Here is a 26,316-nt window from a genome sequence, read left to right as displayed (position 1 = left end):
ATTGATTGTAGCACTGATCGGACGTAATTTTGCGAGAGAAATCGATTGGGCGCAGTCCCAATACGCTGCGATCAACGCATCAAAAGTTACAGCCATAAAACCAGAACCTGAATTTTCGACATTTTTCAGCAGGTGCTTTTTCGCTCGCCATTTCTCTCCTGTTGGTCCCACGCTCTTTTCGCTGCGATTTCTGAGTTCCTGAGGGTCCAATTGGTCAGATAAGGGTCGTTTAAATCGAATCTGAGACCAAAAAGTTTTTGCCAGAAAAAAAAGTAAGGCTAACCCCTTTCCATTTTTAGCGAAAATTTTCGCGATTCTAAAAAGTGCTGGAATCAATTGATTGTAGCACTGATCGGACGTAATTTTGCGAGAGAAATCGATTGGGCGCAGTCCCAATACGCTGCGATCAACGCATCAAAAGTTACAGCCATAAAACCAGAACCTGAATTTCCGACATTTTTCAGCAGGTGCTTTTTCGCTCGCCATTTCTCTCCTGTTGGTCCTACGCTCTTTTCACTGCGATTTCTGAGTTCCTGAGGGTCCAATTGGTCAGATAAGCGTCGTTTAAATCGAATCTAAGACCAAAAGTTTTTTGTCCAAAAAAAAAGTAAGGCTAACCCCTTTGTGTTTCTGTCGAAAATTTTCGCGATTTTGAAAAGTGCCGGAATCAATTAATTGTAGCACTGATCGGACGTAATTTTTCGAGAGAAATCGATTGGGCGCAGTCCCAATACGCTGCGATCAACGCATCAAAAGTTACAGCCAAAAAACCAGAACCTGAATTTTCGACATTTTTCAGCAGGTGCTTTTTCGCTCGCCATTTCTCTCCTGTTGGTCCTACGCTCTTTTCACTGCGATTTCTGAGTTCCTGAGGGTCCAATTGGTCAGATAAGCGTCGTTTAAATCGAATCTGAGACCAAAAGTTTTTTGCCAGAAAAAAAAGTAAGGCTAACCCCTTTCCATTTTTGGCGAAAATTTTCGCGATTCTAAAAAGTGCTGGAATCAATTGATTGTAGCACTGATCGGACGTAATTTTGCGAGAGAAATCGATTGGGCGCAGTCCCAATACGCTGCGATCAACGCATCAAAAGTTACAGCCATAAAACCAGAACCTGAATTTTCGACATTTTTCAGCAGGTGCTTTTTCGCTCGCCATTTCTCTCCTGTTGGTCCTACGCTCTTTTCACTGCGATTTCTGAGTTCCTGAGGGTCCAATTGGTCAGATAAGCGTCGTTTAGATCGAATCTGAGACCAAAAGTTTTTTGCCCAAAAAAAAAGTAAGGCTAACCCCTTTGTGTTTCTGTCGAAAATTTTCGCGATTTTGAAAAGTGCCGGAATCAATTAATTGTAGCACTGATCGGACGTAATTTTTCGAGAGAAATCGATTGGGCGCAGTCCCAATACGCTGCGATCAACGCATCAAAAGTTACAGCCAAAAAACCAGAACCTGAATTTTCGACATTTTTCAGCAGGTGCTTTTTCGCTCGCCATTTCTCTCCTGTTGGTCCTACGCTCTTTTCACTGCGATTTCTGAGTTCCTGAGGGTCCAATTGGTCAGATGAGCGTCGTTTGAATCGAATCTGAGACCAAAAGTTTTTTGCCAGAAAAAAAAGTAAGGCTAACCCCTTTCCATTTTTGGCGAAAATTTTCGCGATTCTAAAAAGTGCTGGAATCAATTGATTGTAGCACTGATCGGACGTAATTTTGCGAGAGAAATCGATTGGGCGCAGTCCCAATACGCTGCGATCAACGCATCAAAAGTTACAGCCATAAAACCAGAACCTGAATTTTCGACATTTTTCAGCAGGTGCTTTTTCGCTCGCCATTTCTCTCCTGTTGGTCCCACGCTCTTTTCGCTGCGATTTCTGAGTTCCTGAGGGTCCAATTGGTCAGATAAGGGTCGTTTAAATCGAATCTGAGACCAAAAAGTTTTTGCCAGAAAAAAAAGTAAGGCTAACCCCTTTCCATTTTTGGCGAAAATTTTCGCGATTCTAAAAAGTGCTGGAATCAATTGATTGTAGCACTGATCGGACGTAATTTTGCGAGAGAAATCGATTGGGCGCAGTCCCAATACGCTGCGATCAACGCATCAAAAGTTACAGCCATAAAACCAGAACCTGAATTTCCGACATTTTTCAGCAGGTGCTTTTTCGCTCGCCATTTCTCTCCTGTTGGTCCTACGCTCTTTTCACTGCGATTTCTGAGTTCCTGAGGGTCCAATTGGTCAGATAAGCGTCGTTTAAATCGAATCTAAGACCAAAAGTTTTTTGTCCAAAAAAAAAGTAAGGCTAACCCCTTTGTGTTTCTGTCGAAAATTTTCGCGATTTTGAAAAGTGCCGGAATCAATTAATTGTAGCACTGATCGGACGTAATTTTTCGAGAGAAATCGATTGGGCGCAGTCCCAATACGCTGCGATCAACGCATCAAAAGTTACAGCCAAAAAACCAGAACCTGAATTTTCGACATTTTTCAGCAGGTGCTTTTTCGCTCGCCATTTCTCTCCTGTTGGTCCTACGCTCTTTTCACTGCGATTTCTGAGTTCCTGAGGGTCCAATTGGTCAGATAAGCGTCGTTTAAATCGAATCTGAGACCAAAAGTTTTTTGCCAGAAAAAAAAGTAAGGCTAACCCCTTTCCATTTTTGGCGAAAATTTTCGCGATTCTAAAAAGTGCTGGAATCAATTGATTGTAGCACTGATCGGACGTAATTTTGCGAGAGAAATCGATTGGGCGCAGTCCCAATACGCTGCGATCAACGCATCAAAAGTTACAGCCATAAAACCAGAACCTGAATTTTCGACATTTTTCAGCAGGTGCTTTTTCGCTCGCCATTTCTCTCCTGTTGGTCCTACGCTCTTTTCACTGCGATTTCTGAGTTCCTGAGGGTCCAATTGGTCAGATAAGCGTCGTTTAGATCGAATCTGAGACCAAAAGTTTTTTGCCCAAAAAAAAAGTAAGGCTAACCCCTTTGTGTTTCTGTCGAAAATTTTCGCGATTTTGAAAAGTGCCGGAATCAATTAATTGTAGCACTGATCGGACGTAATTTTTCGAGAGAAATCGATTGGGCGCAGTCCCAATACGCTGCGATCAACGCATCAAAAGTTACAGCCAAAAAACCAGAACCTGAATTTTCGACATTTTTCAGCAGGTGCTTTTTCGCTCGCCATTTCTCTCCTGTTGGTCCTACGCTCTTTTCACTGCGATTTCTGAGTTCCTGAGGGTCCAATTGGTCAGATGAGCGTCGTTTAAATCGAATCTGAGACCAAAAGTTTTTTGCCAGAAAAAAAAGTAAGGCTAACCCCTTTCCATTTTTGGCGAAAATTTTCGCGATTCTAAAAAGTGCTGGAATCAATTGATTGTAGCACTGATCGGACGTAATTTTGCGAGAGAAATCGATTGGGCGCAGTCCCAATACGCTGCGATCAACGCATCAAAAGTTACAGCCATAAAACCAGAACCTGAATTTTCGACATTTTTCAGCAGGTGCTTTTTCGCTCGCCATTTCTCTCCTGTTGGTCCCACGCTCTTTTCGCTGCGATTTCTGAGTTCCTGAGGGTCCAATTGGTCAGATAAGGGTCGTTTAAATCGAATCTGAGACCAAAAAGTTTTTGCCAGAAAAAAAAGTAAGGCTAACCCCTTTGTGTTTTTGTCGAAAATTTTCGCGATTTTGAAAAATGCCGGAATCATTTAATTGTAGCACTGATCGGGCGTAATTTTTCGAGAGAAATCGATTGGGCGCAGTCCCAATACGCTGCGATCAACGCATCAAAAGGTACAGCCAAAAAACCAGAACCTGAATTTTCGACATTTTTCAGCAGGTGCTTTTTCGCGCGCCATTTCACTCCTGTTGGTCCTACGCTCTTTTCACTGCGATTTCTGAGTTCCTGAGGGTCTAATTGGTCAGATAAGCGTCGTTTAAATCGAATCTGAGACCAAAAGTTTTTTGCCCAAAAAAAAAGTGAGGCTAACCCCTTTGTGTTTTTGTCGAAAATTTTCGCGATTTTAGAAAGTGCTGAAATCAATTAATTGTAGCACCGATCGGACGTAATTTTGCGAGAGAAATCGATTGGGCGCAGTCCCAATACGCTGCGATCAACGCATCAAAAGTTACAGCCAAAAAACCAGAACCTGAATTTTCGACATTTTTCAGCAGGTGCTTTTTCGCTCGCCATTTCTCTCCTGTTGGTCCTACGCTCTTTTCACTGCGATTTCTGAGTTCCTGAGGGTCCAATTGGTCAGATAAGCGTCGTTTAAATCAAATCTGAGACCAAAAGTTTTTTGCCATAAAAAAAAGTAAGGCTAACCCCTTTCCATTTTTGGCGAAAATTTTCGCGATTCTAAAAAGTGCTGGAATCAATTGATTGTAGCACTGATCGGACGTAATTTTGCGAGAGAAATCGATTGGGCGCAGTCCCAATACGCTGCGATCAACGCATCAAAAGTTACAGCCATAAAACCAGAACCTGAATTTTCGACATTTTTCAGCAGGTGCTTTTTCGCTCGCCATTTCTCTCCTGTTGGTCCTACGCTCTTTTCGCTGCGATTTCTGAGTTCCTGAGGGTCCAATTGGTCAGATAAGGGTCGTTTAAATCGAATCTGAGACCAAAAAGTTTTTGCCAGAAAAAAAAGTAAGGCTAACCCCTTTCCATTTTTGGCGAAAATTTTCGCGATTCTAAAAAGTGCTGGAATCAATTGATTGTAGCACTGATCGGACGTAATTTTGCGAGAGAAATCGATTGGGCGCAGTCCCAATACGCTGCGATCAACGCATCAAAAGTTACAGCCATAAAACCAGAACCTGAATTTTCGACATTTTTCAGCAGGTGCTTTTTCGCTCGCCATTTCTCTCCTGTTGGTCCTACGCTCTTTTCACTGCGATTTCTGAGTTCCTGAGGGTCCAATTGGTCAGATAAGGGTCGTTTAAATCGAATCTGAGACCAAAAGTTTTTTGCCCAAAAAAAAAGTAAGGCTAACCCCTTTGTGTTTCTGTCGAAAATTTTCGCGATTTTGAAAAGTGCCGGAATCAATTAATTGTAGCACTGATCGGACGTAATTTTTCGAGAGAAATCGATTGGGCGCAGTCCCAATACGCTGCGATCAACGCATCAAAAGTTACAGCCAAAAAACCAGAACCTGAATTTTCGACATTTTTCAGCAGGTGCTTTTTCGCTCGCCATTTCTCACCTGTTGGTCCTACGCTCTTTTCACTGCGATTTCTGAGTTCCTGAGGGTCCAATTGGTCAGATAAGCGTCGTTTAAATCGAATCTGAGACCAAAAGTTTTTTGCCAGAAAAAAAAGTAAGGCTAACCCCTTTCCATTTTTGGCGAAAATTTTCGCGATTCTAAAAAGTGCTGGAATCAATTGATTGTAGCACTGATCGGACGTAATTTTGCGAGAGAAATCGATTGGGCGCAGTCCCAATACGCTGCGATCAACGCATCAAAAGTTACAGCCATAAAACCAGAACCTGAATTTTCGACATTTTTCAGCAGGTGCTTTTTCGCTCGCCATTTCTCTCCTGTTGGTCCTACGCTCTTTTCACTGCGATTTCTGAGTTCCTGAGGGTCCAATTGGTCAGATAAGCGTCGTTTAGATCGAATCTGAGACCAAAAGTTTTTTGCCCAAAAAAAAAGTAAGGCTAACCCCTTTCCATTTTTGGCGAAAATTTTCGTGATTCTAAAAAGTGCTGGAATCAATTGATTGTAGCACTGATCGGACGTAATTTTGCGAGAGAAATCGATTGGGCGCAGTCCCAATACGCTGCGATCAACGCATCAAAAGTTACAGCCATAAAACCAGAACCTGAATTTTCGACATTTTTCAGCAGGTGCTTTTTCGCTCGCCATTTCTCTCCTGTTGGTCCCACGCTCTTTTCGCTGCGATTTCTGAGTTCCTGAGGGTCCAATTGGTCAGATAAGGGTCGTTTAAATCGAATCTGAGACCAAAAAGTTTTTGCCAGAAAAAAAAGTAAGGCTAACCCCTTTGTGTTTTTGTCGAAAATTTTCGCGATTTTGAAAAATGCCGGAATCATTTAATTGTAGCACTGATCGGGCGTAATTTTTCGAGAGAAATCGATTGGGCGCAGTCCCAATACGCTGCGATCAACGCATCAAAAGGTACAGCCAAAAAACCAGAACCTGAATTTTCGACATTTTTCAGCAGGTGCTTTTTCGCGCGCCATTTCACTCCTGTTGGTCCTACGCTCTTTTCACTGCGATTTCTGAGTTCCTGAGGGTCTAATTGGTCAGATAAGCGTCGTTTAAATCGAATCTGAGACCAAAAGTTTTTTGCCCAAAAAAAAAGTGAGGCTAACCCCTTTGTGTTTTTGTCGAAAATTTTCGCGATTTTAGAAAGTGCTGAAATCAATTAATTGTAGCACCGATCGGACGTAATTTTGCGAGAGAAATCGATTGGGCGCAGTCCCAATACGCTGCGATCAACGCATCAAAAGTTACAGCCAAAAAACCAGAACCTGAATTTTCGACATTTTTCAGCAGGTGCTTTTTCGCTCGCCATTTCTCTCCTGTTGGTCCTACGCTCTTTTCACTGCGATTTCTGAGTTCCTGAGGGTCCAATTGGTCAGATAAGCGTCGTTTAAATCAAATCTGAGACCAAAAGTTTTTTGCCATAAAAAAAAGTAAGGCTAACCCCTTTCCATTTTTGGCGAAAATTTTCGCGATTCTAAAAAGTGCTGGAATCAATTGATTGTAGCACTGATCGGACGTAATTTTGCGAGAGAAATCGATTGGGCGCAGTCCCAATACGCTGCGATCAACGCATCAAAAGTTACAGCCATAAAACCAGAACCTGAATTTTCGACATTTTTCAGCAGGTGCTTTTTCGCTCGCCATTTCTCTCCTGTTGGTCCTACGCTCTTTTCGCTGCGATTTCTGAGTTCCTGAGGGTCCAATTGGTCAGATAAGGGTCGTTTAAATCGAATCTGAGACCAAAAAGTTTTTGCCAGAAAAAAAAGTAAGGCTAACCCCTTTCCATTTTTGGCGAAAATTTTCGCGATTCTAAAAAGTGCTGGAATCAATTGATTGTAGCACTGATCGGACGTAATTTTGCGAGAGAAATCGATTGGGCGCAGTCCCAATACGCTGCGATCAACGCATCAAAAGTTACAGCCATAAAACCAGAACCTGAATTTTCGACATTTTTCAGCAGGTGCTTTTTCGCTCGCCATTTCTCTCCTGTTGGTCCTACGCTCTTTTCACTGCGATTTCTGAGTTCCTGAGGGTCCAATTGGTCAGATAAGGGTCGTTTAAATCGAATCTGAGACCAAAAGTTTTTTGCCCAAAAAAAAAGTAAGGCTAACCCCTTTGTGTTTCTGTCGAAAATTTTCGCGATTTTGAAAAGTGCCGGAATCAATTAATTGTAGCACTGATCGGACGTAATTTTTCGAGAGAAATCGATTGGGCGCAGTCCCAATACGCTGCGATCAACGCATCAAAAGTTACAGCCAAAAAACCAGAACCTGAATTTTCGACATTTTTCAGCAGGTGCTTTTTCGCTCGCCATTTCTCTCCTGTTGGTCCTACGCTCTTTTCACTGCGATTTCTGAGTTCCTGAGGGTCCAATTGGTCAGATAAGCGTCGTTTAAATCGAATCTGAGACCAAAAGTTTTTTGCCAGAAAAAAAAGTAAGGCTAACCCCTTTCCATTTTTGGCGAAAATTTTCGCGATTCTAAAAAGTGCTGGAATCAATTGATTGTAGCACTGATCGGACGTAATTTTGCGAGAGAAATCGATTGGGCGCAGTCCCAATACGCTGCGATCAACGCATCAAAAGTTACAGCCATAAAACCAGAACCTGAATTTTCGACATTTTTCAGCAGGTGCTTTTTCGCTCGCCATTTCTCTCCTGTTGGTCCTACGCTCTTTTCACTGCGATTTCTGAGTTCCTGAGGGTCCAATTGGTCAGATAAGCGTCGTTTAGATCGAATCTGAGACCAAAAGTTTTTTGCCCAAAAAAAAAGTAAGGCTAACCCCTTTCCATTTTTGGCGAAAATTTTCGTGATTCTAAAAAGTGCTGGAATCAATTGATTGTAGCACTGATCGGACGTAATTTTGCGAGAGAAATCGATTGGGCGCAGTCCCAATACGCTGCGATCAACGCATCAAAAGTTACAGCCATAAAACCAGAACCTGAATTTTCGACATTTTTCAGCAGGTGCTTTTTCGCTCGCCATTTCTCTCCTGTTGGTCCTACGCTCTTTTCGCTGCGATTTCTGAGTTCCTGAGGGTCCAATTGGTCAGATAAGCGTCGTTTAAATCGAATCTGAGACCAAAAGTTTTTTGCCTAAAAAAAAAGTAAGGCTAACCCCTTTGTGTTTTTGGCGAAAATTTTCGCGATTTTGAAAAATGCCGGAATCATTTAATTGTAGCACTGATCGGGCGTAATTTTTCGAGAGAAATCGATTGGGCGCAGTCCCAATACGCTGCGATCAACGCATCAAAAGTTACAGCCAAAAACCAGAACCTGAATTTTCGACATTTTTCAGCAGGTGCTTTTTCGCTCGCCATTTCTCTCCTGTTGGTCCTACGCTCTTTTCGCTGCGATTTCTGAGTTCCTGAGGGTCCAATTGGTCAGATAAGGGTCGTTTAAATCGAATCTGAGACCAAAAAGTTTTTGCCAAAAAAAAAAGTAAGGCTAACCCCTTTGTGTTTTTGGCGAAAATTTTCGCGATTTTGAAAAATGCCGGAATCATTTAATTGTAGCACTGATCGGGCGTAATTTTTCGAGAGAAATCGATTGGGCGCAGTCCCAATACGCTGCGATCAACGCATCAAAAGTTACAGCCAAAAAACCAGAACCTGTGTTTTTTCGTCGACGTCGACGTTATTTTGTGAGAGGAATCGGTTGGGCGCAGTCCCAAGTTGCCATGAGCAATGGATTACGAATATCAGGGAGTTAAGGATGAAATTGCGCCGTATAGGTCTATTTTCGCATTCTTAGGATCCATCAAGTCTCATTAGGCTGCATGTCATTTCATCTAGAGGAAAAGTTCTTCGCCCCAATTCCACAATTCATAGTAATGTGGTCACTGGTTTACCTTGTTCATGTTTGACTCAGTGCTGGCGATATTTAGGCCGTAATTGAACGCAAAGATTCTTTTGTGATAATGACAACAACTTTATTTTATCCCATTTTAATATAATACAAGTTACTTTTTTACAATTTGATTTTGATCGCGGATACGTTCCACAGGCCACAGCGATCAGTTTTTCCTTGCGTGTCACAAAAATGGTCATTCGAATTCAAATTGACGCCCCGTGGCCCCGAATAAACAAAGCGTGATGTTTCATCGCATCGTGTAACAAAATTCAATTTCTTCTTCTCTCCTGTCTGACCTCTCTTGTAAAAATGCCGGTGTTACAGGCGCAAAGTTGTACGGTCGCTCGCTTCCAAGTGCATACGAAAATGGCAATTTAGCAACAGCTTTACATGTGTGTTGAGGGGTAATTGTCGAAGGACTGGGGCAGAAATATCTTGCGCATGATAGACGAAGGGCGATCTCTTTTGTGTGATCAACAACAACCTCACTCAACTCGGTCGGCAAAGATCACACTCGTACTCGCCTTCGTTGCATCCTGGATACACAATGTACTTCTTCATCAGGTATATGCATAGGCGAAATGCAGAAAGCCACACGTCATCCTGCATTTTCGCATTTATCACCACAAATATATCTTGATTCGCAAAGCTTTTTCTGCTAAACCATTGATGCTAAGCACTACTCTACCATTCAAACTCGTCTGCTGAGCTAGCAATAAATTAAATAGTGCAACAGTTTACCTTACACGCTGCTAATTGTAAGTGAAAAGCAAGACTCAGGTTGGTTGATGTTGTACCGAACGTGCCACCTACTAGGAAAGCCGCCAAAGTAGTACGAGAATCTATGACAGTAAACTCCATGGAAATGGCGTTGATTAACTTATGTAAGAAATTGGGACACAGCAGTCGCTGTGAGAGCTGTACCCTCTGCGCGAGGGTGTACTTTTCCTACATCAATATTATTAATAATAATTATACGTATGTACAATTGTACACCACCGATTAATATAAACTATTGTGCGTCCTGATGTTACACTGTATGCACAAAATATTTATCCCATACGACATACAAGAGACATGTAAACGTTTATAAATATTTTTCTTACATAATATATACAATATGCACGCGTATAATAGTTCGTAATTATTTGTAATGAAGATGAAACTGTTAGGTTCCTTGGTTAATGTCACTGCTTAATGCCTAGCGATAAATGAGGATGACGATGGTAATGAAGCGAGTGTCACGTAATGCAAATTTCATATGTATGTACAAATTATATAATACAAGACATATACACGCCATGATGAGCTGTGCTGGGTAAAAAATTAAAACACAGACTAGTTTCATTTTACTCCAGATGTATATGTATAGACAGTACCTGCATGCATATAATACGTATGTAATTATAACCTGCAAGTGACATTTTCTGTTTACGGTGCACTAACTAGATAGTTTGTTTTTCTTTTATGCGTGTGCGTAGCATATGCACACACGTGCGTGTAGATGGGAAATGAATATACATTATAGGAAATAATATCAAAAACTTAAGGATTGAACGTAGGATTCCAAGTTTGAACCTACAAATTCGCACCAGGTGTCTGTTATATCAGATGAAATCGTGCAATAAATGTGAAAATGCGTTTTGCTGGATTTTTAGGAGCAAACCCCAGAATAGTGTTGTGGCATTCAATGTGAATACATTTCATAAGCTGCTTTCTAACATCTTTCCAGATTGGTTAATGTAATTTTTGAAAAAATATCAATATATCAATCCGTTATCTCACGTCAGTCAATATATATACAATGCTAGTAAAAAATATTACCAACATTCAACGGCAGTTAAAACTTTACGCCCAGTACGAATCTATCAACAATAATATACAATGTTGAACAGTTATTCGACAAACTAAAAATTTGTCAACGCCATCATCAAATCGAGGTACCCAATGGGCAATCATGATCATGATTTTTAAACGTTATCGAAGCACCCACGGTTAATTATTTCTAAATTAGTAATATTAATAAGAGTGATAATGATAGCTACAATAATAATTATAAGCCAATGTTACATTCGATTATAATATTCTACGGTAAGTATACGCATGTCTGTATGTGATTATCAGTATTTATTTAAGAATTATTATTCTTCAAATAAAAACGCAATTGTTGAATATAAAATCCAACGTAACAGACAATGATTGAACTAATAAAATATCTTTGGCGATCGAGAAAGATTTTTGTCAAACTATTATTATTGCAAAGTTGAATGATTATCAAACATATTCCAAATGGCGGTAGAAATGCAAAAGAAATATGCGATGAAGTAAATTTAACAAACTCTGCCAGGCCTGGTATACAGGTGCATACATAGACCATCTTACTGCAATGTTTAGGTATACTAACAAAAGAGTGACAGTATTACCGGTCTTGTTTTAACTATATTTTCGTATTTCGTTTCACCCTCCTCTTCCACCTGCCGACCAAGAGAAAGGATTTCATCCCATTCTAGAGCATGACAATTATTCAACTGCAGCTTTAGATTATGTACAAACAATTAATATTTAAGAACTAATTATGGATAAATTTGTTAGTTACGCGATGACGAATATAACTGTTCATAAATACACCATAAAAGCATACGTTATCGTTTGCTTGTCTTATATATACGGTTATTCTAAAATAACCTTGATTGGCAGTTACAAAACTCTGCGTTTGTCATAATTTATCTGTCACGAAACGTTGGATGTAATAATTGTATTATGAAACTGTTGTGCTTTCAATCCTCATTCTTCGTAGTATATAGCTTTAGCCTGTTAGCAATTTAGCTAGTACCCTTCGCGTAACCTTAGAGAGATTTAGAAGCAAAAGGCCTCAAACCCTACAAGGTCGCTGTCGAACAATTATATATTGATACGCACTCGACCGAGTTTTTAATTAATACGTATCTGTGGATACAATAAGAGTATTTCGCTGGATGGGAGACGAAACTTAAACTAAACGTAAACCTCGATGGGGCTTATTTAAACTCGAACTATAACACCATACGCCGTATAGGTGTATCGATATAAAATCGAATCAATTCCTTGCAGTATGTCCCCGCCATGTATCACAAATTTTTTGGCCTCCTTATTCGTTGTAAGTCGTGAGATATCGAAAGGGTAGCTAGATTATTGTAGGATAGTTATAAAAATAGTGAAATCAAAGAGATTGTTTATGATTATACACATGTATCCTTATACTTATCGTCTATCTATAGACACGTGCAACAGATGACTGGTTTTAACTATATAGTGTCGCACGTACCTGTACCTTTGTCAAATTTCAGACACGCGAACTCGAACGTTTCTTACCAATGCACGTAGCCATTTTTATACGGGCAATTTCATTGCCTAGCTACCCTGGTGAAAATGAAATCAGTTCGCCTAGATGCAATGAGAACACTGAAATCGTTGTAGGATTCAGGAAGAAAGTGCCAGTCCTAAACGGGCCAAGACCATCTCTTTCCGAAGTCTGGTGATTTCCCAGTAAATGTCGTGAACTGTGAAAGAGAAACGACAGTTTATCAGTTGATACATGAAAAAAAATTACCTACGATACCAATCGTCAGCGAACGATCACACGAATTTTCACACAGACATGGTGTATTGATAATTCAAATCGTTGGCACTTGTACACCGAGCAACGATTTTTTAAATGTGTTACAGGGGACCGATGATCAACGATATTAGCATTGCTTTCTTTACGAGCTTAGAGTATGTGGATATATTTCTACGAAATGTCGTCATAGTTTAATACGTATGTCTTCGATCGATGTACGCAGCTGTATTATATTACAAACTTACCTGAGCTTTTGACGAGACCGCGCTCGATGTATCGTAGGTAATTCAGGAAGTCGCACACAGCGATAATCTGGAGCACAAAAAGTTGTCGACAAATCAGCATCGCTTGAATGATGGAAAGTACGTATTGACGTATTAGGAAATAAAATATATTTACCCTATTGCGACAGATCTGCGATATCGAGTACCAGTGGTTCTCTTGATCGCCGAGTCTCATACGGTAGTGACATTGTCGCGGTGCCTCAAGGAGCGCACACTTCCTGTAATTGTCAAGAACATTATTTGCCAACCGTAATCATTTATGATTGAAATTTGTGCGAACAAGTCGATACCCGCCAATTGCTTACCGTACGTTGGAACTAGTGCGTGTCAACTTACTTGGGGAAGGCAACTTTGGTTTTGTCACTGACAGCCTCGACAAACACGATCCCGTCAAGAACGGCCTGCCTAACTTTTCCGCTGAGATCCTTGTTGGCAAAGTCCAAGCATAGGTCGATGTCCTCGCGAAATATTCTCTTGACGAACGGATCGGCTCTGTCGACACAGGGGTTAGTCTTCCACTGTAGGAATTCCTTGTGAACAACCGGGTCCACCTCCAGGCCGTCACGGGGGTCGCGACCTTCGGTCGGCTCAACAGGTAGAGAGGGTCGTTGTTCCTTCACCGGGGATTCTGGCGGCGAGTTCTCACGGCCGTACTTCAAATTAAAGTGTGACGGTGATCTTCGGTGCCGTTTTGCGAAAATTCCACCGGGTGTCTCCTCGCGGCTTCGACCGTCAATCTGCGGGTGAAGATGGGGGTTTGGCCTAGCAGGGGTCGACGTCAAGACGAGGGTCTTCAGAGCGGCTACCTCGGCGGCAAGGACTTCCGACTTCATCCGGCTTTCCGCCAGCAGCCTCTCAGCCGTAGCCTGTCGTACGTTCGCCTCCCTCACCATGTTGTGTGCCTCCTGAAACAATCACAGAAAAGCCGATTGTCGTAGGTATACAATGGATATTGACGCATTCTCGATACTTCCCGCGTGACTCGCCTCCTCGTTTCTTATCTCATTATTATTATTGTTATTAGTACCGCTATTGTAAAGTGGCCTCGCACATGAGATGGGATATTGTAAGTAAAACGGATACACGACAGGAAATCATGCATTAGTCGCTGTTTCTTAATAATGAAGAAAAAAGAACACGTCTAAAACAGTTGCAACATTCCGTTGAGTATCCGTTTTATCGAATCATTTTATTAAATGCGGAATATTTCTCTTTACTTCTTCCCTACTTATCGTACAGTTTATCACATTTTTCTCCCGAGCAGTAACGGTAAAAGTATCGTGTAATATACTTATAATTAATTAATATATGTAGGACTTCGTTTTACCTGCTTCACATGTAATTAGAACAACATTCAATTATGAGCATGCACACCTGTTCCGTGACGTATGGTTCCAAATTTGCAATTTCGAAGTGCAATTCTCGTAAACTGGCACTCAGTCGTTTTTCCAGACATCGGTTCATGTGATCAGCGTATGCGAAATAGGTATTGGGGAAACGTTACAGGTCTACTTCTCAGTAAAGTAAAGAGAATCAGATTGCCCGAGAAATCCCAGATTTCGTCGGGATCGTTAATATGAGTTAACTCGATTCTTTACTGGAACATAGACGCATACTTGGAAATCCACAAATATGACTACCTATATATTTGCACTGATGTGAGACATAGGAAGGAATCTAATGCGGCGTGAATATTTAAACACAATTGTTACAGTTTTGACGTACACCGAAATGGAACTAAACTAATCTGCATTCGAAATATAATTATGTCTTCCTAGAGTAAGTATACACTGGACATTCGAATAATTCGTTACTTCGAACTCGCGATCACTTACTGAAGAAAAGCTTTCTGAAGACTGTCTGGTTTTGCTCATGTAATCGTAGCTACGAGAGCAGGTTACCACAATTTCCGCTCGACGAGAATAAAGAGGCGCTTCCGTTTCGGCTGACAAATATCATACCTATCTATACATACATTTGCTCGGAGGAAACTGCGGCTACACACTTAATGAAACGCCCGCCGTGTCCACCTTCCACTTGATACGTGTAAGAAATTTTCACTCCAGAAAATTAAAATCAGGCACGTGTCATTTTTGAATATATCTTATACTCGATACACGGTCAACGAAGTTTAACACCACTCACTCGGTATTGTAGTTACATTACGGCTATAGCGCAAGATTGTTGAAAACACTTTAGTTTCGATTTCTCTGGAAGTAAAATTGTACAATCCTATATATAGATTATCTGTACTACTTTTTAGCGAAAGGTTATCGGCATTTGGCGAAGCAAGAGTCCTTCGTCGATTTGTAAAAGCTTAGCAATTGTGAAAACAACAAGATTAAGATTTGCTTGCACAGCCGCGAGAGAAGTCGATTCGAGCATTAGAATAACGAGAAGCACGAATAAGCAAAATGGATTTATAATATCATATTTGGCCTACTAAAGGATGGAAGTCGCGGTCGATAGTTCACCAGATAACAATTATGGGTACGTATTCTCCCCAATGTGCAAATATAAAGATTTTTGAACACTTATCACACGTAGGTTTGAGGTAGCTCATGTACATACATATAGTACTGGTATAATATCGTCAGCTCCACATGGCCGTGGTCTGATTATTTTCTTTTCATCTTACACGAGACCTTGACGTACCTAAATAGGTATGACCAATTATAAGATATCCTATACGTGTGTCGCGTTGGCTCGTAGTTGTTACGTACGTTCTTCGGTAAGTTCGTAATACAATTGCATACGAAGACCTGGATTCGCCGACCGCCGTTGCATCGTCGAAGTGAACATCTGGTACAAGCTTGTCTATTCGGCTGAAGGCAAAGGCTTACGACGGGCTTCGCAGAATATGACGTAATGTCGGAAATAAATTCAGACCTGAGAAGATCAGTGTGGAAATAACGAAGTTAGTCTTTTCAGTTTTTTATTAAAAATTCGCAATTACTCGTAATACTCATAATTTCAACTTGATTGTAACGGTTAGCCGACGAGCTGTGTCTGAACCGAATAGACAGGCAGTAACTGGTAACAGTCCGGCCTCACGAATGCCGAGGATTTGGAACGAATCGGGAAGTGAGTAGAAAGGCAAAGAGGGAGCGAGGTGAAAGCCACGTATTTACCGAGTATTACCATGCGGTACCAGGCTCGGCTGGCACGGGTATAGTAGTCATCCATCCTTGTTCAACCTACGCGGTATTCTCCTTTTCATTTTTTGCGACAGCAGCATGATTTCTCGAACCCAGCGATATCAAGGGGGGGCCCTCATTTGTTTCCGATGCCTGATAGGTAGAAACGCGGTAATGAAATGTTTTGGCTCGTCTACTTCAGGTAAGTGTACCAGTTAGTGACACGTTTTCTTTTTCCAAAGTTATAAATTTACGGCAGAAATTGGGAATTTCTCGGTGACTAATGGTAAAACCAATTTCTAGAGGTTTAGGCATTAGAAATTTATTTTTTGGTAATTTTAGAACTAAGGATCAAACAGGTGCAATCAAAACAGGTCAATAATTGGGACAGGGTCGATAACTGGTACGCTTACCTTAATATCTTCAAGCACCGGCAGACGCATGCAGGATACGTGGATACACTTTACAATAGCACAGAATAAATATTATGAATGCATCGCGATTGTAATACGCGTTCTCCTATACTTCCACTGCCATTGATCAATCAGAGCTAAAACCCTAAATTTCTCCACGATTACACAAACGATGATGATGGTGCGTAGGGACATATCTAGTAATCTGAATAACCGACTACTTAAATAATAATAGGATCAGGATGAAAATGTTTGTCACAGAATGCATTGATCAACCATCGGAAGGGGTTGATCATTTCCAAATACGGAATGCGTTTATTATAGTTCAGGGCGCACTGACCGCTGCTGTCATGGTCAATGCACGAGAAAGTAAAATAGCATGAAATCGGTTTGCGTACTTGAAATAGACTGGCAGTGAGATCCTCAAGTTCGGTTTCGACGTCTTGCCTGATCCTGGACAGCCTAGTGACTTCCTCGGCCTTGAGTTTAAGCTCTTGATGCGCTCGCCTTAGCTCGTCCTGTAGTTTGGCAATAGCGTGTTCCTTAACCTCGGCCACCGTCCTGCCCCAATGTACCGTCGTCGACGAGCCTGTGGAGCCTCCCACGTTAGACAGACGTCGAAGGCTGTCCAGCTCCTCCCTTGACTGCGATTCAACCTTCGCAGAGGGAAGAAAATCGAAGAAGTATCGTTATACCAACTACCAATCCAATGTGGGCTAGGACTGTTCATACCTATGGTGTAATAATCATATATGCTCACCTCGGACTTGACAAACTTCTCGACCTCGGCAGCGGTAGAGGTCAGCAACGATCGGGTCGTCAGCGAAGCCTCTTGTTCCCCCCGAGGATCGACTTTGGTTTCGCCTTCGTGCAGCGAAGTGCAAAATGGATTCAAGCTCGGTTGCGGGAATGCGAGTCTCGTCGACGCGGGATGCAGAATTCTGCTGGTGGTGGAATCTTGTGAGAACCCATCCGCTTCTGAGGTATCACTCGACGGTTCCACCACCAGTTCCTTTACCTGTGTAGAGGGTGCTCCGTAGGTGAGGTCAAGTATTAAACCTGCGGGTCTCTTGCACATACGAAACTCGAGATCGGAATCGTTTTTCACGCTCTCCGATGACTCGGTGTTTCGCAACGAGGGATCGTCGAATCGGTTAATGGTCTTGAAGTGGTTCGGATCCTGGAAGACCCGAGCCTCTTCTCCGGACTTAATCGGTGAAGCGGCTTCCCACGTATTCTCTTCATTGTAGGTGCTCGATGTCGTTGACTTCCCAGAGCTGGATCAATACGGAATTCAAACTCTGTATTAATTCGCATCACTCGTAAAATATAACACATGACAGTTCTTCAAGCATATCAACACATAATTACGATTGGTTTCCAAGAAATCGTTCCTTTCACAATTTCGAGTAGCTTGGATTAATCATCGCGTCAAGTAACGGAAACTGAAATACTCGGAAAACTCCTTATTTGTCATGCTTGAGAAAAGAATAACTCGAAACCGAGCCGCTAGGAATAATTGATCTAAAACACCTGCCCTGCACGTGGGCGGGCAAGCCGATTATATGTACCTCTTGGCTGCCTCGGTAGAATGGAACTGTTTCTCGTCTTCGTCAAAAAGTCCCGTGGGTTCATCGTCGTCGTCATTTCCACTATCCTTCGCCTCGTATCCAAAGAGATCGGTCGCCGCGCGAGCCAGGTCCGACTTGAGGATCGGATGATTCGTCCCCGTTGAGCACTCTGCTTCCTCCGGATAGAGCTCTTCCTCGTCGGTCGTGTACTCTTCGTCCCCCGTTGTCCCCGTACTCCCAGCACGCCTGTGCTTAGTTGTCAGTGGCCGATAAACGTATTCCGCTGCCGCGACACAACCACCCACGGCATTAACCGCGGGGCCGCTTGAATCCATGGAGACTTGATTCTCCACTTTGAGAACCCAATCTATTGCGCCTCGTTCATTCTGCACGAACGATCAGCCACGAGCCTCGTTTCCCCGTTTCGTCCAGCTGATGACAGAAAATCATATCACGCCTCGATATAGCCGACATTGTAAACCCATAATCACAATTAGTCAAACAACATTACGGGTTCTCTTAATTATACGGAATGGATAATCAGAGAAATATGTTCGGCGCGAAAAAACCCAGACTAAATATATCACGCACTATATCTATAATGTAACCCTCGTAGCGATCGCTTACACGTCTGCAGTGTCGAGACAACGCCGTATCGTAAAGCGTAAAGAGCTAAGTATAGAACCCCTGGAAGAGAAGTTCTTTTTTTATACAACCATCTACGTAATCCTCCGACATCAAGTCCGCTTTCGGGTCAATCAAGTAATTAAAACACATAAAGGATGGATTCCAAAGTGGTCAATTGTCGCATTGACAAATTGGTCAAGTGGCTGAATGATGAAACCGCAGAAGGGATTATGTTACGGTAGCCAACAAGCGGGAGCAAATTACTACGTATGCGAAGGCGATGTAGAAGCCTTGTTCTACAGTGTTCCACTGCAGGTGATTATCGTTGTGCAGTTTAGTCCTACCTTCTGCTTTCTTCTTACTTTTCCCCCTTGGTAGACTCGTACAGATCGGTAGCCGAACATCCTACGCACATTTTTGATGTATTGTTATTTCTTTACTTCTTACGTAATTCGAATACTGTCCAGCTAACGATAAATAATTAATCAAATGCGCTCGCATTGCCGATAGAGCCTCGTTCGACGGCCGAATAAATTTCTATCCCATCTATAGGTTCCTTTCTCTAGCTTGCTCCGCTTTTTATCATATGACACAACACTTGGCACCTTTATTAAAAACGTTTGGCACTCTCCTTATAACGCCGGCGATGATCGCAGTACGAACCAAACCCTGCCGTGATGCATATTTATTATTTATGCTTATGAATATACATACCGAGTACATGCGGTTAGTTGGCATAAAGTTTGTTCGCTCTGACTATACCACCGTCATAACAGTTGAATTGCCAAGGTATCCACATACATAGACATAGGGTAATAACGCTCCGTCAAAGAATCTGTACCGTGCTGTTGTTGTATTCGGTGATGGTGATCTACGCAACGCACGGCCAAATTAATTACCTCGAAGGCAGGAATTATTCACGTATTCTCTCGACGATGATGGTTACATACCTATACGCCTAAGATTTGAACACCACGTGCAACACTATCTAACGGAAAACCGGTTTTCAAAACTAAATAGACAGGTATTATTGTACCTTGGCATGGGCGATTTCATTGGCTTTTCGAAAACAGTTATGGGAAATTAGTGGTTACAAAATACTGTCAAAACGAAGGAATAGACCAGTTGACTTGGATAAAATTTTGATAACCTTAACCTAATTCCACCTCATGATATTAGCATTGTGCACTTTGTACGTATTTTCGATTTCGAAAATATTTCACCGCTACCATTGGACGTGAATGGCATATTTTCTTACAAGTTAGTAGAATAGTAATCGTATTACAAGTGCAGAGGTTGAAGTTACACTTACGGGACTCGTAGAACAACGATGTATTACCCGTTTGCCCGGGTTCCCTAGGAGTCAAGATATTTCCATGGTTAGAATTACGACAGAGTTTTAAACGCGAACTTTTATGCGCACCTATCGTTTTTTTTGGCTGCCCACCAACCTAACTCCAACACTAGCATAATAATTAAAATACAGCACACGAGTTATAATTTTATCAATTTTCGCTGTCTCATCGCACAGACAGCACCAATACATACTTTCATTGCCTGGACTAACCAACGGCGATTGTATACCCAGGCCACAGACGTTTCGATGCATTTCAACGGACAGAAGCGAAACTTGTCGCGACTTATGCCAAAGCAATGGGCTGTGATTAATTCTTGCCTGAACAAACATCGTATAACACGTAATCCATTGTGACTAGCTTGAAACCCGGATGGCTGAAACTAGTTAAAAACTATTAGGCAGGTAGTATTATCCCACTTACAACTTTCCTTCAATCAGTTGTGTAGTTATACGGGAAGTCTGTAATCAATGGCAACTGCAACACTCACTCGATTGCACGTCCAACCGTGATGCGAAATAATTGTACAAAATACAATAACAAGATCTGGCACAAGGCTTACCAAGGTCTTCGCGGAGACCAAAGAGTTTGGTGCCACAGCGTGTTGACGGCACGGGATAACGCGAGTTCTGATACTTGCGAGACAAAGAGGCGGAAACTTCGATACGTTGGCTGAATCACCATTTATATTCGTATTATACACAGCCGGCCGATGAGTGCTAAACCCGGGCAAACAGGTACGACCGTACACGACTTGTGACCTGGTCAATGTACGTTACACGGATAAGGTGTATCTAGGCGAGCGAAGCTGTCTTACCCGGGTTGTGATTTTTACCGCACTAAAACACATCGCTACACCGCAGTTTGGTTTAGGTCTCGCGGCTGACGGTGGCCTCCCACTATCTACTCCCACACAGCTCCGAGGAATCTACCAGCCTCTCGGCTGGTACAGCTGGTTAACCATTAAATTAATCTCTCGCAGTAGACCCGCTAACACAACTCTGCACGTGCAGCTACACCCAATGGGATACAGAGTACCAGTGAGCCTGGCGCGTTAGCACAAAATATCATGATACCGATGTGAAAATTAAAAGTTAGCTAATATAGTCACCAGCGAATTAAAGCTTTGAGAAATATCAGCAGCGAATCAACGACCACGTTAAAATATACATACCTATAATTTTTTGTATTTTGTGCACTTACTGCTGGCTGTTCATTCTCTGATTCAGTCACCCTATATAAATATTTACCGAAAATCGCTTGAGAATGAAAATTAATTCACAAGGTCTGTGCGGATTAGCCTGTGCAATGTTTTTTGAGTAACATCGAAAGTATATTGTACCTACATGACATACGAATCTATCTCAATTTGATAACTTTATCGTTACTTATATTCAACGCTGGCTGCTTTACACCCGATGTCTGATTACCCTTGGAAATATTTTTCGACATTCTTGCAAGAATACTGCACAATGCTTGTGCATGCGTACTTATCTCTGGTGCCGTACTAAGCAACGAGTAGCTGGGAAAAAACAGGCCAATAAATACGAATCGTAAACACTTATTAGCCTGCTGGTATGGAAATATCGACGTTCTTCCAAGACACAAAACCTCTCCTGTTGCGAAATATTTGCCACACAAGCAACTGAAAGATTATTGCGCAAACAATATTGCGATGTTTGTATCATCAGGCGTCGAATACTGGTAATACTTTTTGTGATAATTCAAACCGGTCGTTGAATGAAAGCTGAATGTTACATTGAAGCTGAAACCCTCGGCAAATGATTTCTCGACAATAAGCAAAAGCGAATCAATTTCGGCGGTAATACAATGATTAATTTACCATTGTTTCTCATAAATTGTTAGCCACGATGATGCATTGAGCTTCAAATTCAATCAATCGCATGATGGTATAGGGAGCTGGACCTACTGTACCACTATTGCGATTGGAAGAGAAGGTATTCTAATTTGGGTGAGGTACGATTTTTTCGATAAACAAAGTTCGGCGTATCGTAAAATGCATATGCATGTGTGTCCGTGTGTACCAACAAGAATGAATATCCGCACGTTCCAAGCTCACGAGGCCGCGACGTGACGTGACTGTAATGCATATGTATAATCGCAATGGGTCTGGTGAATTCCAATCCGTTGCAGCTGAGCTTGTGAGACGGTAAAGAGTGAAAAGTACCACGAAACAGATAACGTGGACGATATTTAATCTTTTCCACGAAGAATATCGAAATGCTAAAGGAAATCGAAGAACATTTGGACCGTCGCATTAACGCCATTTTGTATTATTACTTTTCAGTGATTATTACTGCGTCAACAGTTTGTTTAAAACCGTTTTCTTCCCTGCTGTCGACGAGTTCTTGACCGCAGCGGCTAGGTCATGACTTGACAAGGGTCATTTCACTCGATAATACAGAACCAGGCAATAATCCGTCTCGGTAAAACCCATGAAACGAACTTTCCACGATCTGATTAAATATCCACAATCGCACAACCACCTGACCATACCTATTATTCTGATTACAGGTTACATACCACTTTACAATCCCGTATTTAAAGGTATGCGTAGTCAGAAAATCCCCACACGAAATTATGTAAACGCACATACATGGTGGCCCGTATGCACGCAATGTCGAAACAATAACCGGTGGCAACTATAATGAAACAGGACATCCCGAAACAATCCAATTCGAAATTTCGCACAATACCTACACAGAGGATCTTTTAAAGGTTATCTGCAGTAACATTGTCAGCGTGGTTCATGACATGTTTCCACGCATCACCTCGCAGTTAGTTAATTAGTTGTAAGATCTGTTTAAAAAGATCTGCATGATATAGTGCGCGAAGTCATACCTGCTATCTTAATTCATATGGTGGTATCTATTGGAATTACCAACTAATAAGTGCAAGCATGGTACGCAAAGTGGGAATTAGGTGATGCGTACTCTTCTGTATCTTTAATAGCAGTTTTTTACGAGTCAGTGTATTTCAGGTGGCATAATTGTGTACATGTGTATACTGCAGTGTTTGTTTATTTATAAGTAAAGTGTAGGGACGTGGCTTCGCGAAACCTTATAATAGCAAGAAATTGTGTAATAACAGAACGGTGATCTATACTATACTCGGAATTCTCTCGCTTCGTACGAATTTTTTAGTCACACACATACGTTCCAATAAATGTCTGTACAGCAATCGAAATTTACAAAATTGCAAACAATATTCATTCAACTAACAATAAGAATAACTCCCTACCCTCCGCGCTTTCTCTACTCCTTCCTTGTTGCGTTGCACCTATGAAATCAGGACTCGGGTTTCACAAATTCTTCACCCAGGTCTACAAATATCACTTCCAATTAGCGTCATTCGCGAATCCGCAACGGTCGCGTTTATAGGTTTTTCATGTTCTGTGACGTTTTATAATACACCGTGGCCATTGCGCAAAAAGATTATCGTGTGTGATACAAACGAATAACAAAGAAGCTGCAATCACACGATACGTGCGTGCAGGTATATCCCACGTTCGTTAAAATAAGATTAAAAAAGTGAGAATCAAGTATGGACAAGGTGAGACGGCTGAGAGGGAGAAGCTCCATTACCGTGGAATGCGTTGCGTCGCGGATGTAAAGGTTGCAGGCATGCTGCAGGAGGCACGAACCGTCACGATCTTATCCAGCATCAATTATTGCCTACCTGGCTCAAGGCTCCGGAGGCGCTTGTAAACTAGAACTTGTATTTACCGTCGTACCATCGTACTTTCCGAACCGTACGCACCGAGGAAAAGGATTGTTTGGATCAACAATGGCTTCTTTGCGACTGGCGAAAAAAACATCTTACTTCAGGGAACCAAATATTTCCTCGGTAGATGAAATGTGTGTGTGTTTTTTTTTCGGTAACAAGTATTTATTTATAAGAGGAAAATAGCAGAGAAAGAGGTACACGAATCGCTGAAATGCAATCGTTTGGGTGATATTAAACTGGTACATAAAATCTCGGTTTCAGGACATGCGGGAAATCGTACTACTTCCCGTAATCACAGGTGCGCAACGTACGCGCATAACTGTCTACGTTTCCTTGTATACCTATACTGTAAGCATTCAGCTAGAGTGCTGCTAGAATGCTGCAAGGATGATCGTCAGCCAGGGAACATCGGGTCGAACACACCGGTTCTTCGGGTTCTTCGGGAGTTCCCCTGCTGCTACCGGCAACGGGCCTCTCGGTTGTTGGCCACAACTCCGAGTTAAACAACACGCGTGTAACTACTAGCCAAAGGAGAGGTTGACACTTCCATTCATGAACGCGTTAAATGACGTCAATTATTATTGAGTATTGATCGTGAAATTGCTACGAAGAAGAGGAGCTCCTGTATTTAGACGCTGAACAAATTCAGATTGTATATCACAGGTGTACAACGAGAGAGTGGATGAGCAGATATGCAGACAATGGGCAGGAAAAAGTGGTTTGCGGGAAGATGGATGATTGTTTCATGTTTGATACGCTGCGTGTTGTACAGGATTGTTGAAGCACCTTCCGTTGCAACACGGTCATCTTTCCAGTTCCCACTCCCACGCGATCCGCGGTAAACAATACGTCCGTACCTACACCACAGCACCGAGATATTTCAACTTGTTTTATTGTTAGTCGAGCAAAGGGGAGTCGGAAATGGCGGTGGTGGAAACATCAGCCCAACCTTTTCTCTTCACGCAGATAGATGGGTTACACGCGCGCACTTGACTAACTGTAGGTATTTCCACTTGGCTAATTTTTTAACTAACTCTAAATTCATACATTCACCCCTATGTTTCGTCGAGTACTATTAAACCACACCCAAGTTCTGACCTGCACTCTCTCTAAACATCTCTCATACGACACTCTCTCTATCTTTCTTGATCAGGCCGCATGTCCCCGACCCGGCAACTATGACAATCATTTATCTATAACCTATTCCAACTCCCGGAATAGGAGAAATTTTTTCCGCCAACGTTTCTCACAACTGTAATCCGCCACGTCATGGGGTACACGTGTGTATGTATGTACCTACATACGCGTACCACTCGGAAATAGTTACCAGCGTGTGCCAACTTTCACCGTAAATTAAGTTCAGGTGCTAGAGAACATTATAGAAATAATATGTATCAAAAAATCAATGCCACGATCGCAAAACTATAATTACAGTTATCAAAGGTACGATATATACGTCTAAAATAGAGTCCATAGTGAGATGCGCGGTTTACGCGTGACAACTAAAGTAAATAGTTGTAAACGGACCGTTCGTTATTCGTTTGCCGCAACCACCGAGTGAGATTATATTACGGTGGAAGCACTTGATCAATGCTAGCGTAAAATTAACGTAACGGTGACCGAACAGCAACCTTCGACGTATTCAAATTAACGCGACGAACGGCTTGCTTGGGTCAGTTACTCGATGACCCAAACTGTCGCGGATCTTGCAAGTTAGGTGCGATCCACTTTTGGACGCGATCTTGAACTAGTCTACATTGAATTTAGAGATATATATATATATATAGATATTATCGTCGATCGTGACATCTCTTCCTTCGCACAGTCTTTCATGCTGGCTATGCCACTTTTAGTCCTGCTAACACAAAAATCTGAAGGACGACTTCAACTCTAGAATATAATTTCGATCGAACTTGGAGTGAAATCTATTTTGGGAGAAGCAAGAGACCTCTCTGTTAGAAAACTGTCAATTGATTTCCAACACTATATGCGATACACGTATTCGCGACGAAGAGTATTTTGAACCGTCCACACCACAGTACAAAATACCGTATATTTACACGGTACGTTATATCACAAGTGTGTATATGTACGCGAAGAATGTAGGACCGTACAACGTAAGGTCCAGATACTTTTTAATTACAATCAGCTGGAGTTTTGCCAATTGTTCAAGATTGAAAATAAGACGAGGTAAGAAATATTGGACTCACTCGTTGTTGCGTTACCCGAAACGATTTTGCAGATGAGATGCAGATCTCTCCTCGTATTATCCAGTGAGCCGTGCAGCACACAAGCCACTATTTTGATACGTCCACCACTAGTTTAATCTGACTAGCACACATTAAAAACAAACCACCGAAACTCCTGTGGCTCTAACCTTGGCTCATAATCAACTTGCCGTCTGCGGACGGGCGAATACTGACGAGACTGCGTAGAGTTCTCGGTCTGGTCGTTCACCGTCGCGTCGAGGTTCGAGCTCCGGCAGCCCCCCCTCCTCCTCTGCCGCCCATCTCCGCCCCCTCCCCCG

At 42.0% G+C, this 26,316-nt stretch overlaps 1 protein-coding gene across 4 annotated transcripts; it reads right to left on the bottom strand.

The window, feature by feature from the left end:
• Positions 1-10,399: 10,399 nt before the first annotated feature.
• On the bottom strand, positions 10,400-26,243 carry LOC124185218 (rab-3A-interacting protein-like). 4 transcript variants are annotated; one of them, XM_046575754.1, is made up of 8 exons: positions 26,000-26,243; positions 18,061-18,492; positions 17,250-17,766; positions 16,888-17,145; positions 13,276-13,844; positions 13,055-13,157; positions 12,901-12,967; positions 10,400-12,596 (listed from the first exon to the last, which is right to left on the bottom strand). In XM_046575754.1, exons 2-8 carry the CDS (start codon positions 18,393-18,395, stop codon positions 12,517-12,519), a joined length of 1,929 nt encoding a protein of 642 aa, XP_046431710.1. In that variant the 5' UTR covers positions 18,396-18,492; positions 26,000-26,243; the 3' UTR covers positions 10,400-12,516. The 4 variants fall into 4 exon arrangements, with proteins under 4 accessions (XP_046431710.1, XP_046431712.1, XP_046431709.1 ...); XM_046575756.1 differs by lacking the exon at positions 26,000-26,243 and adding an exon at positions 20,860-20,966; XM_046575753.1 differs by lacking the exon at positions 26,000-26,243 and adding an exon at positions 20,466-20,900.
• Between the last annotated feature and the right edge of the window lie 73 nt (positions 26,244-26,316).

This window comes from Neodiprion fabricii, chromosome 6 (genome assembly GCF_021155785.1).
Source record: "Neodiprion fabricii isolate iyNeoFabr1 chromosome 6, iyNeoFabr1.1, whole genome shotgun sequence".
Lineage (NCBI taxonomy): Eukaryota > Metazoa > Arthropoda > Insecta > Hymenoptera > Diprionidae > Neodiprion > Neodiprion fabricii.
This window is presented reverse-complemented; position numbering and strand designations above follow the sequence as displayed.

Excerpts from the sequence above, each read along its gene's own strand:
- LOC124185218 (XM_046575754.1), bottom strand. The coding sequence starts at position 18,395 with ATGGATTCAAGCGGCCCCGCGGTTAATGCCGTGGGTGGTTGTGTCGCG. Across the intron at positions 17,767-18,060 it reads TCTACCGAGGCAGCCAAGAG|CTCTGGGAAGTCAACGACAT; the intron begins GTACATATAATC and ends GTATTGATCCAG. Across the intron at positions 13,158-13,275 it reads ACCAAAGTTGCCTTCCCCAA|GAAGTGTGCGCTCCTTGAGG; the intron begins GTAAGTTGACAC and ends TGACAATTACAG.